At 45.8% G+C, this 15,474-nt stretch overlaps 1 protein-coding gene across 14 annotated transcripts in view; it reads right to left on the bottom strand.

Annotated features, from left to right (window-relative positions):
• CADPS (calcium dependent secretion activator) overlaps window positions 1-15,474 on the bottom strand; it is a 211,321-nt gene that overhangs the window by 125,045 nt on the left and 70,802 nt on the right. For all 14 annotated transcript variants that reach the window (XM_064667325.1, XM_064667312.1, XM_064667320.1 and 11 more), the window contains exons 4-6: window positions 10,886-10,966; window positions 6,409-6,645; window positions 4,017-4,138 (exon numbers count right to left, since the gene is read on the bottom strand). In XM_064667325.1, coding sequence (XP_064523395.1) covers window positions 4,017-4,138; window positions 6,409-6,645; window positions 10,886-10,966 — 440 coding nt within the window. The remainder of the gene's footprint in view (window positions 1-4,016; window positions 4,139-6,408; window positions 6,646-10,885; window positions 10,967-15,474) is intronic.

The raw sequence follows: 15,474 nt of genomic DNA, 5'->3' as shown, positions 1-15,474 counted from the left end.
TTTACCAAAGACATGACTTTATCATCAGAGTGAATTTCTGGAAAGGCCCAAGCCCTTGGTCATGACAAACAACATAAGATGTGATATAGAGTCAGATGAGACTCATTGAGTGCCCTCTCTCCAGCACTGCCATACAGTACATGCTGAAAAAAATTACATGGAAAAAACCCCAAGCAATGATGATTTGTCTTTTCTCCTTCAAAAACAACAATCTTCATTCCCACCTATTCTCTGAGCCACTGCACAACCCCTGCACTAGGGTTGAAGGTGCTCAACCTCAAAATAAAGACACTTCCAAAATAAAGACAGCCCACACCTCTGTCCCTTCTTGGCTGTGCTAAAATGGGTGACAGGATGGCCAGATTCTTCCCCCACCAGTTATTTACTGCTTTTACCCCAAATGGTTCAGCTGAGGTCAATGCAGGGACACATGATTTTCACTACTGTGCATCAAGGGAGAATGAGACTTATCTGTGTGCCAAAATAGGTCCAGGTGAATACACAGCATTTATTTACAAGGCACGTAGGACCTTGCTGTTGTTTGGGTCTCTTTGTTTTCTTTTGTTCTGCTTACATCAGAGAAAGGTAACAGAAGATGCTGAAACACTGGTACAGCTGATGAGCACTGCTACAATCATGGGTTACTCTTTAAATATATCCATCAGCCTCTTTAGAGGCTGTAGAACAGGGGTGTTGTGGCTGCATCTTTTGTGCTATTCCCAAATCCCTCAGCAACCCTGTTTTCAGGCCGTGCAAATGGCAGCACTACTACCACAGCTCCTGGAAGGGCATTTTGGAGACATGCAGACAGCAGACCTCAGGCCAGCATGCAGGGAAAGGGGGGTATAAACCCCTCAACCATCTCTAAGAATACAGTTCCAGTGTAAAAAGCAGTAAAATCCTGCTCACGTTGGGATTTGGGATATTTTTCAGAGGCATCTGCGGGTTAGGACATAATACACAAAGGCTTTTTCTTTCACAACTTATTAAAAGCACTACCAATAGTACACTGCAAACCCAACCTGAAATAAACCTTACCATTTCAGGTCTGGCTTTCTCTAGAACTGTGCCATTGCACTGAGGCAGATAATCCTCACATGAAGGGATTGGGCTTAAAATGTCAGCAATCCAGCACAGAGCCTGAGAAGAAATAGAAGGCCAGTATTTACTGCTGTCCCAAGAGCCACACTCTTCGCACACGACTCATCTGATCACTTGGCTGCTAACTCTGCTACTGCCCTGCCTCTCTCAAGATCTGCAAACAGCTCCAAAGTCACTAAGATGCCTTCAAACATCTTTTTGTCAAAAACTGCTGGTTTTCCACCAGGGAAGATGAAAGGAGAATCTCTCACAGACCTAGACCAGTGCTTTTGGAAATCTGCTCCTGGCCAGGGAATCACCTTTCCCCATTAGCGACGTGGAGCCAAGGTTAGCACCCCTGGCATGGCACTGAGCTGAAGAGCAGCCACTGCTGTGACTTGGGTGTTTTAGCTGAGGGCTGGCATTTCAAGGACACTTGAGAATATAGTGACCAACTCCACGAGTTAGGTGAAAAGATGTCCTACCAGCTCGAGTGGCCCCGTATCACCCTCCACCCCAGGACACCCTATGACAAGGCTGTCATAGAAAAGGGAAGTCTTCCAGTGAATCTTACTATTCAAATATAAGCTACTCACCCCCAGGCCAGGCAGCATCCCCTGCCAAAGCACGCAAATCCTGGGATGCTGGGCAGTGAGCAAGTACCTCATGCCTCTGCTGAGCTGCTTCCTTTATCAAGGAGTGGTTTGTTTATTATAAAAAGTACACAAACAAACATGGTGTGAATGACCTCAATGAGCATCTAAACTGACACCCCAGAAGGCTGTTTTGCCTGGCCATACATTATCTGTCTCTAAGGCAGCACTGCTCAAAAATGCACCAAAAACTTCTCTGAGATGTTTCTATCACTGCCCTCATCACCAGAGTACCTGAGGGCCTTCAAGTCTTGTATTAAGCAACATGACAAACATGTCACATCTGGGTCATTCTCTCTTTCCTGCTCTTCTCAAGAGGAGAATTAAGTGCAGTAAATTGCTTTCGTTGGACTTTGTTTTCCTGTGTCTGTGGTGCTGTGTCTGCAAGAGGAAGCAAGGTGAAAGAAACACCTCTAATGCAGAGAGGAAAAAAGGACAAGCTTTCTGTGGTGGCCTCTGGTTTCTGTGAATGTTATCCTAGAGCCTCTGCTGGTCTTTGGTTTTGGAATTAGAAAGTCCCAGGACCCTCAAGCAACACAACTGTCAAACCCACTCCCTTCCTAAGGCATTTCCATAGGTATTAGCCCAAGTGCTGGAGCCATCCAGAAGACATCACACCTGGCTCACACCTCTACAGGAAGCCAGAGCAGAGAGAAGATGAGTGTGATGGACTTGCATAACTCGTATCACACTGCAGCATTCAGTGTTGGCTGCATTTTCCTGAAGGCTGATGGCTTCATGCCCAGACATTGTACATTTCATGATGATAAAAAGACCCACTCAGTTGAAGAGCTGACTCCTGCAGCCCTTATTTTAAAAACAATTCTTGCAGAAATGGTCCTACATCTGGCAGCAAGAAGGCTTGTGCAAGGAAGGACAGACCCTTTGAGCAAAAGTGGGATGAACAGACCAATCTAAATAAGTACATGTAACCCAGAAGTGTGCTTTTCAGTATTGATAGTAGTAATTTCCCCTAGATAGAGCCTAACTTTCTCTGCTGAAGCAATAAAAATACCTAAAATAGTGAAATTGTAGGTTCTTATGGAAATTTTGTTCCAAGCACAGCTCTCTTCCTTCCTTCTCTGAAGGAGATTTTTTTGAAGCATTTTGAAAAGTAATCCAGGCTGCAGCACTTTCCCTGATTGGGAATATTGTTTTTAAACCACTTAGTGCAGATTCCTGCTGCTCTGGTGCAGTGCAGGGCACAAGGCATCAGCAGTTTCTGTGCCTCTATGAGAGGACAGCAATGGAGGGAGGGCAGTCTGCCCTCAGCTCTGCTCTCTCCCGAGTGTCTGCCTGCAGTGCTTGTGCATTCCCATGTAATGCAGCCAGGCAGTTCCAGCTTTCCTTCCACCAGCTTGGGAAGCTCCTGGAAAACCACTAAGAACTGGTCGTTTGGAGGGAATGGGATATGGAAATAGAGGGGGAATATCCCAAAAACAACCCCCTCCTGCACTGCTCCCTACTCCTGGAGGAGGCTTCATACCACCTTGGCAATTCTCCACTGTGAGGACGTGCATCGAGAATTAAATTTAAGGGTGGAATCTCTGCGGTGATCCAGAGAAAAACTGCCTCAAATCCATAATGTTTCAAGCTAACTAATCCTACAAATTGGAATGGAAATAAGCCATTCATCATTTTCTCCTTCCAAATTAACCAAGATCAATCACTACTCGCAGGCGTTTCACAACATCTGGGCAAGACAAAAGTGGGGATTTGGGGACCAGATCAAAGAGGACAGAACAAGACCCTGCCCTTGAATGGGACTGGGTCAGAGAGGCTTCTGATAAAGCTTTAACTGAGTGACTTGAAGCTTTTCCCAGCTCCTCTCTCTCACCTCTGGCTGTAGCTACCAGAGTGTGTCCCTGCCAGCTGTTTCCTTTCTCGTAGGACTACCAAAACCCAGACAGTGAGGATGAGATAATGTACCTACACCTGATGGCACCAGTTCAGATGGACACTCAGACAAGTATTTATCTAAGCACATGCTTAACTCCATCCCTATTTAGCAAAGTCTTTACGTACAGGCCCAAATTTATCTCTCTATGGCTACATGAGACGTAAGCCTCTCATTAACACCTCTTTTTCTCAATCAGGGCTTATGTGCCATTCTTAGCTGCAGGACGACGCTCTGCATACGTGGAAGCCCACATTTCTCCTCTGCTTCTCAGTCTCCTCTGGCCTCACCATGCAGGAGGCAGAGCTATCTGCAGCGACTCAGCAGCATAGAGATGGGGCAGAGGAGAGCATGGTGGAGAGAGAAAAAAGCAAAGCAAGACTTACGTTGGCTTTGAGGCTTCAGCCTGGTCAGTCTGCAGTTTCTCCCCACCTTCCACTTCCATGGTGCAGTACACGATACGGTTGGGGGCCAGCGACTTCAGACCCTGCACCTCCATGATGACAACCTGCCGGGAGAGAAAGAGAAATGTAAGAGAAGCAGCCTCCTTCAGACCTTGCTGTGGCTCTTGACCCAGCCAGTGCTGGGGGCCTTCATGTGCTGCTGGCTGTTCATGGTGGCAGGTGGGCTGGGACAGTGGCACTGCCCAGGCTGAGTTGCAGCCAGCGAGGTCTGTGTGGAGATCAGGACTCCCTCTGCCTGCACATGGGCTTGTTGAAACCTTTGGGTGCCCAGGGCTGTACCAAGTTTCAGGAGATGGACTTCACAGACACGGTCCTGCCCCACCTAGAAGTGCCTAAAGATGTGTAATCCAGAAAAAAAAGCAAACAACTACTCAGTTTGTGCCAAGACAACAATAAGAGTAATCACACAACAGTTTGGGGTTGACCTCTGAAGATCATCTAGTCCAATCCCCACATCGTGGCAGGGACATCTTTCAGTAAATCAGGTTGCTCAGAGCCCCATCCAACCTGACCTCGAACATTTCCAAGGAAAAAGCATCTTTGCCCTAGTTGTTCCCTGTTCCTGTGTCTCACCACCCTCACATTTTCTTATATTCAATCCAGATCTACCCTTTTTCAGTTTAAAACTGTTGCCCCTTGTCCTGTCACTCTACAGTCCTGGTAAAAAAAAAAAAAAATCTTTCTCCATTTTTCTTATAAGAAACCTTTCTTATTAAGAAATCATCATCTTAGTTTCTTGCAGGTAATTACCCTTTTTTCTTTTTTTAAAGGTGATTAATCCCATTAACTACATACCTTAAACTTTTCTACAAGAAGCACTGGGGGAGTTTCTGTTCGTGTTTTAACACAGATATCTATGAAGTATATACACAGAGGTTTAAAATTGTTCTCCACAGGTCTTCTGATCTGGCTTGAGCTGAAGATCCCCTCGCTGGCACACAGAGCTCCACAAACCCTCTAATGAGTGCACATTTTCAGTAAAAGCTCTCTTGCAGCAAGAGTTTTCAGCACTGAGCGGTGCCCAGACCTGCCAGCTCCTGAAGTCAGTGCTTCACTGAGCTTTGGCTTCCCACCAGACGGGGTTCAGCTGGAGCAAAGCATTGTAGATGCTCTGTTGTAAGGGTAAGTCCCTTCACACACGGCTGTACATGATGCACAGGCTTCTGCAACAGGGAGGTTTATTGCTTTGTGATAGTTCCCTGCTCCTCCAATGGGAATGCTTGGAAATCAGGCTTTGTTTAATGCTGCTCCTGAAGGCACGATCTCTGGGTTCACAGCCCTATTTCTAAATAAGACTGAACTGAATACTATAAAGAAAGTTTCAGACATCTAGTGAGTTAAACTCTGAGACTGGACAAGCAGTGTCATTAAGTTTTGCATTGGCATGATATGTATAAAAAGAGACCCTTTTAGGAAGCAAAATAAACAAGAAACTACACAAAAATAGAATTTTCTGATTTTTCTGCATCCTACATTTTTGACTCTATCCTAGTAGTTGTTTTGACAATGTAACATAAACCCACTCATTGACAGACAACCACAACTCTGTATGGGTGAGCTGATGACTCCTTGAAGTAAATATGCCTGCAAATAGACCACAAATATGTTTGCACAAAACAACTGAGTTGGCTGAAAACAGCTCCTGAGCAACACTGTTCCAGGACTGAGGCAGCCTGTGTCAGAGGTAATGGAGGTCCCACAGCATCCTGCCTTCCCCTGGGCTGCACAGACAAACTGCTCGACAGAGCAGAAAGTCAGTGTTCAACACAGAGCAAAGAGCAAGTCAGCACAGCACAGTATTTCCACACAAACTGCAAGCCAATCTGTTGGGTGCATTCAAACCCCAGCAATTTTCAACAATTCTTCAAAGAGGAAGCAATTCTTGCAGCGAAATACAGCGACCCCTCTAACTGGCAATAATTAAACACACTGACATTTACGGTGTTGCATTATTGTATTGGTTTTGGGGGTCAGTACAGGCTCAGGTTTACTGGGGTACACTCAGTAACAAACTGCATGAGGAGGTCAGTTAATGATGCAGATTTCTGAGCCATTTGATATACCTCAGCAGCAAATGCCAGACAGCGTATATCACACAGTTTGTTCCAACAAGATGGTGAGACACCCGAAAGGACACAACATTTGATCACAGGCAAAGCTTCCAGTAACCAGGGAGGAGCTGTTCCCCATGGAGATCAGAAAGTGATTTCTACTCACCTTGCTTCAACTAACTAAAGTTTGAAGGGAGCAGAACTTGGCTGCTGTGATTTTTACTCCCACGAACTCTGCACCCTGTGGTGTGTGTGAAACTTACCTCCAGGGAGAACGACAACACGACGTCTGACTTGGAAAGCTGGTTCTCATTTTCTTCTCCCATGTCAATTATTGAGGTGTTGTGGCTACGTTTCAGCTTCTGCAGCTTGAACTCGGAGCCTCCTTTAGACACAGGCATGCTCTCCAGGTTTGCCATCAGGAGATTGACAGAGGACTTCAGCTCCTCAATGTACATGTTCTCCATTTCTTTGGACACAAACTTGGGAAACTTGCGTTCCTTGGATTTGGAAACAAACACAACAGAAAGAATGGCTGTGACAATCAGCAACCACTTGTTGCACTGGAAGAATCCCCCATGAGTATCTGCAGAGGTTTGCTAGCAGGGAACTCCCACAAACCAGATGACAAATTACAGCTTCTCCCTGGGTAATGTAGAAACATTATTAGCTTCCGTAGAATTACTACTTGGTACTTGTCCAACTTTCCTGTTTGTTGCATGGACTTGCATTTCATTGATTTTTCTATCAGCAAATGGATTTTTTCATATGTATGTATTCACAATTACAAACACTCCAGGCCAACTCTCAGCTGAACTTTGTGACTGACAGCAATTTACTAAGGATTCAAAGGATGTTGACAGTAAGGGACTTGTCTTCCAGTCTCCCAAATGCACCAGGTTCTTTTTAAAACACTTCTGAGCAGTCGCTCCATCAGTTTTCTAGGTATGAAAGGAGCCCAAAGAGGGAAAACCAGCAATGTGTGGGCAGTAACATGTGGTCCCAACTGGAAGAAGGGGTAAAACACCCTTCCCACTACTTGCCAAGGCCTGAATCGCCCTCCAAGACAACAACCTTTCATTACAGTGCTGCTTGTTGTCAACAGGAACTTTAAAGATTAAAACCAAAGCTGACGGTGAGAGAAAAACATGATGTTCCCCAATGCATGTTCTCAGCTTTGAACTTCTGCCCATCACTGATCTGAGCCCTGCCTTCTGACAACTCTTCCTATGCCCTGAATCTGCTCAGGATTCGAGCGTCTCTGTGGGTTACGAGAGACTGTGCACGGTGTGACAGCGAGGCAGCATCTGCAGCCAGGGAATGTGAAGCTGACGTGCAAAGTATCTTGGTAGCAATTCATAATATTGTAAAAAGTTGTTTGTAAAATGTATGCTAGAAAAGAAAACAAGGTCATGTTTCTTCTAGAAGACTGTCACCAAGCTGCTGAAAAAGTACTCCACTGCACTAGTTTTTGCACCAGTCCTCCTTACAAGCACAGCTCACAGAAGCACTAGCACCCAGCAGTTAAAATATAGTCATCTGTTTCCAGTCTCAATCTTGGGAAGCAATTCCCCCATGTAAATTAGACCTGGTGCAAGATAAACTACCTAATCAGTCTGCTTTATTGTCTATGCATTGTATAAGTTGCAAGTCACCCTTAGGAGAAAAAAAAAGTAACTGTTTTGTGGATTTTGAGAACTACTGCTGAAGCAATGATGTTCAGACATTATTGCTTTTTTACCCTGCTGCCATCCATCTCTCCAGGGACTTCAATTTTGGCACTCCCTCCACAAACCTCTTCAGAAGTGCAGCAAGACTGAGACATTTCACTGTGTGCCACCAGCAACATCTCATATTAAGGCTAAAAATGTCTGAAGTGACAGAAAACAATTTAACTGAGACTATTTGACTGATGATGGAAATGCAGAGATGCAGGTGTAGTCTCTAGTTACCCACTGGATTGGAGATAAAGCTGGGGAAAGTCTCGAGTAAGGCACTATAAGGGATGCAGATAACAGCAAGATTGGGTGTTAGTCAGCTCCACGTGTACTTTGAGCAGAGAGAGGATCAGGAATGGAGACAAGCATAGAGAGAAGCAGAGTTAAGAGATTGCAAGAAATGACCAGTCCAACAAGCTGGAGCAGAGTGGCCCAGCCCCAGACAGATATATCACTCTGGTCTTATCACAAGGTCTCATTTAGTTGCCCCTACACGCGCTCCTCCTTGTCCTTGAGGCCAGGTGACTGGGTGGGGGAAAAGGCACCCCAGGACAGCAGAGCACTTGCTACTGCAGAGAAATACATGTCTGCCTTGGCATCACTAAGCTCTCAGCTGTAATGCTGCTCTATTTGGCTGCTGAAAAGGTACAACACGCAGAATGAAAAGCCTGTCCAGATTCACCTTTAAAACATCTGCTTGACTTTGAGTGTGATCCTCAAGCCGCCTGGCTCCAAGGCTGGGCTTATGTGCCTTGATGGAATCAGGCTCAGTGGGGGACCCTGCCTAATGCTGCCCTAGTGCTGTGCTGAGCTGCACTCTTCTGGGCACACGGGAAGGCAAAAAGACCCAGAGCTGTGCCCTGGTATCCAGAGGCAGGAAGGCTGGTGTGCACAGTCACCATTCAAGGTCACACGAGAGGTCAGACGAGGGCATGCAGAGCCACTGGTTCTGCAACACTGCAATGCTAAAGTCCCGTTAGACTCCACAGCCTTTGATGCCTCTGAAATGCAAATGTCCTAGTGTGAATTCCTTAATTTATTAGTGAGGCATTAATTTGCCTTGAGCATGGAATCTCCAAGACAGCCACCTCAGGGCTGGTTTCACGAGCACTGTAAGCCTCCCTGTGCAGTAAATCCGTATTAAAAGCTGCAAATTGGAGATAAAATTGGAAATGCTATCCTTTCACTGAGCTGAATTGTGAACCTGCCCTCTGCTAGAGGGAAAGCAGCCTTGCCCAGAAAGGAGGATACAGAGAAGGATTCAAAAGGTCATTTGGATGCCTCCAAAAGATGGTATTCATGGGTCTGAAAGAACAAGGTTTCTCATAGACAGATGCTGGTGGGACCTGACATTCTGGAGAGAAGGCCTGCAGCAGTACCATGAAGGAGATTTAATATCAGTAGCTGCCAACTGGATCACAGGTAAGTTCCTTTTACTCGAAACCACCCTCCAAGCCGCACAGTTGTATTTTGAAGGTTGAATTCTGCACAGGGATATGTCAGGTTATGTTGAGGAGTTTCCCCTGACTGTCTCTCGCAGGGCCAGCAGTGTCATAGTTTGTTTTCAGCATCCTTAGGGGAAGAATGGAAATGGCAAATTCTCTTTTGCAAAAAATAATTCATGAAGCTGCAGCTTCTGCTGGCTGCTACTGAATCATGCATATTGTTGTCCCACATGCCATAAAGAGAAAATGAAACAACAAAACCAGGCAATCTCATTCTGGCACTCAGGGCCTGGCTACTCATCTCAGAATCAGAGCAGCCGTGCTCTGCACAGGGGCCTACATTTCTCTGCAAATGAGTACTGTAGGTTTTCTTGACAGGAATAAAATGGCAAAGGGCCAAATGCTGAACAAAAGAGCTGCAGTCGGTTTGCTGTTTTGCTGTACCACCATTTGGCCACGTCGTCCTTGGCCACCTCAGTAATTTTATCAGTGAAGTGGGGAAAACCAGAGCCTATGTCCCTGAAGATGCAACAGCAGCAGCTGTTTAACAGAAGTGTTAATGAGGAGGAGCTGTGCAGGCACCAACAGCACTCTTGCTAATGCCTGATCATAAATGAATGTGCTCTGCTTTTCATACCCAGGGATATAAGTGTGGCTGCAAACAGCTCTGATATTACCTTTCTTATGAAAAATCCCGATTTGGGCACAGGTCAGCGCTGGGAGAGCTGCTGCTGAAAGGCAGACCCCTAGACTGAGCTTGCCTCTCTGATTAGACCTTTTTCTTTTCCTTCTAGTAATGGTTTCTTGATTATCAAGAATGGCCAGATAGATCATTCCCAATGACTTCAGCCCCTTTAGGGCTTTATCAGAGCATCTAATTAGAGGTAAGAATAAAATCTTGGCTTTACTGATGTCAACAGAACCCTCTCCATCTATGGTCCATCAGAGGCCACACAAATCTGCACTGTGTGAGGGTGTGATTTGCTCCTAGGGAGACAGCTCCTTACAGAAGGGTCTCTAGGGAGCTTAGCCAGGTGCTTGGTTACCAAAACTCTTTGGAGGTCCTGTGCCTGCTGCTCCAAACAGTAGCAGTGCCTGCAGGGTGCAGTGCTGGCCTGACTGCTCTCATGCATAGTGTGAACTTGTTTGGGACAACACATATGAAGTACCTTTACTGAGGCAGCATCTACCTACAGGGAGGAAACTGTGGCTCCCAGCAGTCCAGCAAAAGGCACAAAACCCTTCAGGGCAATTTCTGTCTCCTTTGTACATGCCATCACACACCTTATTGCCCAACGCAGAAATTTGACAGAGTCTGACAATATCTTTGTCACTGGTGAGGATTTGTAAGGGATTTTGCAGGAGCCCAACCTGTCCCAGCTCATCAGGACATTCCAAGGAACGCACATCACAACAGCTTCAGCTGTACTTGTTGTTTTGTTTATAGTTAAAAACCTGGTAATTTTTATATGGTGATTACTGCGAAAAAAACCCCATAACAGAATGACAGAACCTGGAGGCTGCATCAGACTACTTATATATGAAAAGCTTATTAATAACAGCAGAATTTTTTTTACCTTGGCAATTTGCTCTGCCATTTGGAGACGTCCATCCAACTCACGCCTGATCTGTGCTGCTTGCTCATCTGGGTTGTCCAGCTGTATAAAAACAAAAAGCAAAAAATTAACCAATGCAGCACCTTTACGAGCAGTTCAGTTCTTCCAGCTGACCACCTGCACTACATTATCAGTGAAGTATAGCATAGAGGGAGTGGTGACGGGCCACCTTCCAGAACAGAAGCCCCCCCATGATGCTCACCATCAGTGAGCACCAAGACAGACAGTTTTGGTACCTGCCCAGCTGCCTCCTGGGGCTGAGCATCCTCACCCTGAGATCTTACACCCACTTTGCCCTGTGATCCAGCCTTGCAGCAAACTCTGATGGTGACTACCTGAAACCCTGGAAAGCGGGGTGCCCTCCAGAGGTATCACTTCACTGGCTCTTGAGAAGCCACAGCACCCTGTGCTGGGGCAGGACACTCAGCAGCTCCAGATCACCAAGCCAAACACCTCTGGCCCTGCTTGCCACCCAGAAAAAACATAAGGCAGCTGGGCAGAAATGCACAGCAATAGCATTTGCTTATTTTCTTTCTCTTTTCCTCCTTATTGCTTCATCCCTGTGCTACCACCTAATTCATGCCATCAGTTTTCCTGCAGACTTCCGCAGAGATTTTATGGGGGTATTTTTGGGGTGTTTTTTGCAATGCACTGCCCACAGCCCTGTGGTTCAGTGTTCGGCATCTGCCCAGCTCTGAAATGTCTTCTGAGGGTAAAATGTTGTTTCTGCCAGTTAAGTAAGTGATTACAGCACAGGTGGAAGAGGCACAGTGACTGCTGCAAACAGTTTCCTATTGGTAGGACTTGGAGCAGGTCTGTTATTTTTAGTGGGAATACACAGGCATGAAATCACAGAACAGCAAAAACGCACAAAATCAATCCGACAACTGCTATAATGAGGTGGCAATTTTATAGCTGTTTTCCAGATTCTCACTGCTCTTTAGACTCCTTTGGGGTCATTTGGGCCACGGCACAAGGCTAGACACATGGTCAGCGGGGTGGTCATGGCAGTGCTCCACCCACGAGGCACAAACCCAAGTTCAGTCTGATGCAAAACCTTACTGGTTTAGTTCATCTCCTTGAGCCAATGTGACTTCAGGCGGGAGGGCTGGCTACCCCCCCCCCAAATGCTGCCTTTGTTTTCAAACTATCAGCTCCTTCTGGCTCCCAGCAAAAGCAATTGCCACAAGCCGCTGTGGGTCAGCTCTCCCATCGACTGCTACGTGCAAATGAGCTTTGTTTGCTGGCTTGGGGTTGTAATAATCACCTCCCTGGGCTTCATCCTTCTCTGGAGACAAACTGCTTGACACAAGAAAGGCTCAGCTGGTGCAGTGCAGTCTGGAAAGTTACAGCTACAGCAAGTTCTGATTATCAGCCTGATGAACAATGGGCTCGGCCGTTGGTGGCCCCTGGATGGGCTGAAACACAACACTTGTCCCCCAGCCCACCACTTTCCACGGCACCTCCTTGGCCTTCTGCCTGTGCATCCTGCACCTCCCCTCTCCCACACACGCTTGTGCAGACCTGCACACGTGCAGGTGTTTATTTGCACACTGCTTCACCTCTTATGATTTTCCAGAGAGACAACGTTGACTTTAGCTGAGATTGAAGGAAAGTGTATTTCTGATTAGCTTTTGAATGTCTTCATTACTGTTTTAATTCAGGAAAACTACAAAGTGTCCTGACTATGATACAAATCCACTGAAGCTTCAGTGGTTTCATTCACACCAGCTGTACCACATAACCTTTCATCTTTATATTCCTGATCCCAAAGCCAGCACAGAGACATGGAGCACCACCACCTTTTGGGACAAGCTGCCTCCGTTAATTTCTCTGTGAACAAGTGCACCTCGCAACTATCCTGCATCAGTGTGCAAGCAGCTGTCAGAGCTGCTTCATTAAGGGTAGGAAATGTACAGTCCCAGATTTCCACTTCTTTGCAACTCTGAAAGAAGGGGCATTATTTGAATTCCATCTGAGCTACAGTAATTGAGGTTAATCACACACTACCCAAAATAACTCAGGCGCTAAATTTAGAAATCGAGGATGCTGCTGTGGAGGAGGGTTGGTTCTGTGGTATAATAAGGAGCCAGCAAACTGCCTCATGCTTTCTGCACTATCTTGATTTTGCAGATGTTTTCCAGTGATGCTACAGGTGTCAATGAAAGATCTGACTGCAGAAGATTATTTTTCTTAGGAGGCAACAAGCACCCCAGGCAGCCTCTGTGGCTGTGGTTGAGTGGGTAAGGTATTGCTTTCCAGGGCTGCACTTCCCAAGATTAAGTAGTGATGCCAAGCCAAGTAATCCAGTATTTAAAAGAAACAAAAAATCTTTCCAGGGTGTATTTTTGACTCGGCATGATGGTTCCATGGCAAAACCTGATCTTTGGGAAAGCAGTCACAGCCTGTAGTAGCCAAAATAACATTTTCTTCTTGTTGTCTATAGAACAGTACTAATGAGGCAGCCCCTGCCTGTCCTCCTGGCACCTTCCAGCAGATCTCTTGGTGACTGAGAGCAGCAGCCCAACAGTTCAGCCACTGTCTCCTCCTGTGCCTGGGAAAGGCTCCTGCTGCCACCAAAGCAAGTCGAGTACATTTTACACAGTCGTAACACTATAGAGGGCCATTAAGAGAATAATGCTGGTGCCCATAAAATATACTTTGCTTGTGAAATAAGGCAAGGGGCAAATGTGAGGCATGCCATCTAAGCAAGACCAAACATCCAAGTAAGGCAACACAGACCATAACACCATTAAACTCCCAATTTCTTAACTAGAGAATCAGCTATTTATTATCTGCCACATGTGTGCCCACTTTATATTCAAATACTTGACAGCCAAATACATAAATGATTTACAAAGTCAAGAGAAACTGAATTAAGTTTCGTTCTGCATTATGACTATGTTATGGGTGTGCTATGAATAAAGCAAAGATATAAATAATAAGGTTGCCCCAGTCAATTAAATGTGAAAAGTATTATAAATTTCAGTATATATATGATTAGTCATATGCACTGGGCTTTTTTTCAGCAGTGTGCCACAAATACACGACGTACATAATTTGCAATTCTCAACTGATCATTACCCAACTGCCTGCTGGTAAATTAGATGTTTTCATATGTCTACCTGCATATGACATTATTTCTCTCTGCCTGCCCTGCAGAGATTATCGACGTTGGTGTAACAGTTGCTAAAGCAAAAAAAAAAAAAATGTAGATGAAGTTCTGAGTGGAACCCAAAACTGACTGGCATCACAGCCAGCCCATCACTGCAGGTGCTGCAGGGTAGGTGTCTACTTTAACCTCCGGTGAGGGTTCAACTGCATGAAGAAGGCCTTGCAGAAGAAGGTTTTTTTACATACAAACTGTTAATAAGGAATAATTTTTAGTGGGCATGAGAAAATGAAAGTAACGGGTTTAAAATGTTCATCATGTGAGTTTGACAATTTTCATTGCCATTAAGAACCAGATGCTGGCCTGCAGCAGCAACCCTCTGCTTTCACCCCCCCCCCGAAACAAAACTCACTGAGAGAATTTTCTTCATGTTATCCCAGAGGAATAGGAGATAATCCCCCTACACCTTTGAAAGGCAGAAGCAGATTCAAACCAATCAACCTAATAAGGTCATAATATCTACAGCAAGATGCATAGGCACCCACCAAACCCACACCTAAACTGTTTGACTGCTGGGTCAGAGACCTCCCACACATAAGCCAGCCTGAGCCTTGTAGTTTTTAAAAGTCTAGAGGCCAGGCTCACTTCCATTCGTCCCAGGAAATGCCAAAGGCAGTACAAGGACATGAACAGGGTTACAGTGTTACTTTAAACCCCCATGTTTTTGGAATTCAAGTGTTATATATTTAAAGCTCCAACTTCAGTTTATCACAGTTGAAAGCCTAATCGTTTACAATTGCAGCCCTGGTCCCAAAAGTGATGTTGGAGCAGTGCAGGCTGCCCTCCTTTTTCCTTCTTTGTTATGGCCAAAGTAGTTCTGCTCAGATTCACACCTCAGATCCACCCACCTGCCTGGGGACTGAGCAGAGCACAGCTCTCATGCTGTCAGAGGGCTGCAGCTGGGGCCAACCCATCCAGCCTGGGGACCGTGCTGGTGGCACAAGTGACACACTGTACACAGCACATGGTCAGTAAGTAAGAGCAAAGTGGATCTGGCCATGCCACCAAACGTGGATTGATGGGACATGATCCCAACAGACACAAGTGAGTGAAACACGACATGGGAGCTACACCCACGCTCTGAGCTCAGCACTGCTGGAAATAACATTGTTAGGATTTACAGTGACAGGATGCAACATACAGATACAACCTTCAATGCCTGGCATTTATGCTGTGTATGTGACAGATATTGTTGGTATAATTGCCATCAGCCCCAGCCAAAAACCACTGGGACCATTTAACAACGTAATCCCTCCCTGTCAGTCACTGCTAATGCTGATCCCTGTTTCCCAGCAAAGACAGCAAGTGTCACGAAATCCCCATTCCTGATGCATAACTAGGGCTACTCTGGAAGCATTTCCCCTCTCTTGACAAGGGT

This window comes from Pseudopipra pipra, chromosome 11 (assembly GCF_036250125.1).
Source record: "Pseudopipra pipra isolate bDixPip1 chromosome 11, bDixPip1.hap1, whole genome shotgun sequence".
NCBI classification, from domain to species: domain Eukaryota; kingdom Metazoa; phylum Chordata; class Aves; order Passeriformes; family Pipridae; genus Pseudopipra; species Pseudopipra pipra.
This window is presented reverse-complemented; position numbering and strand designations above follow the sequence as displayed.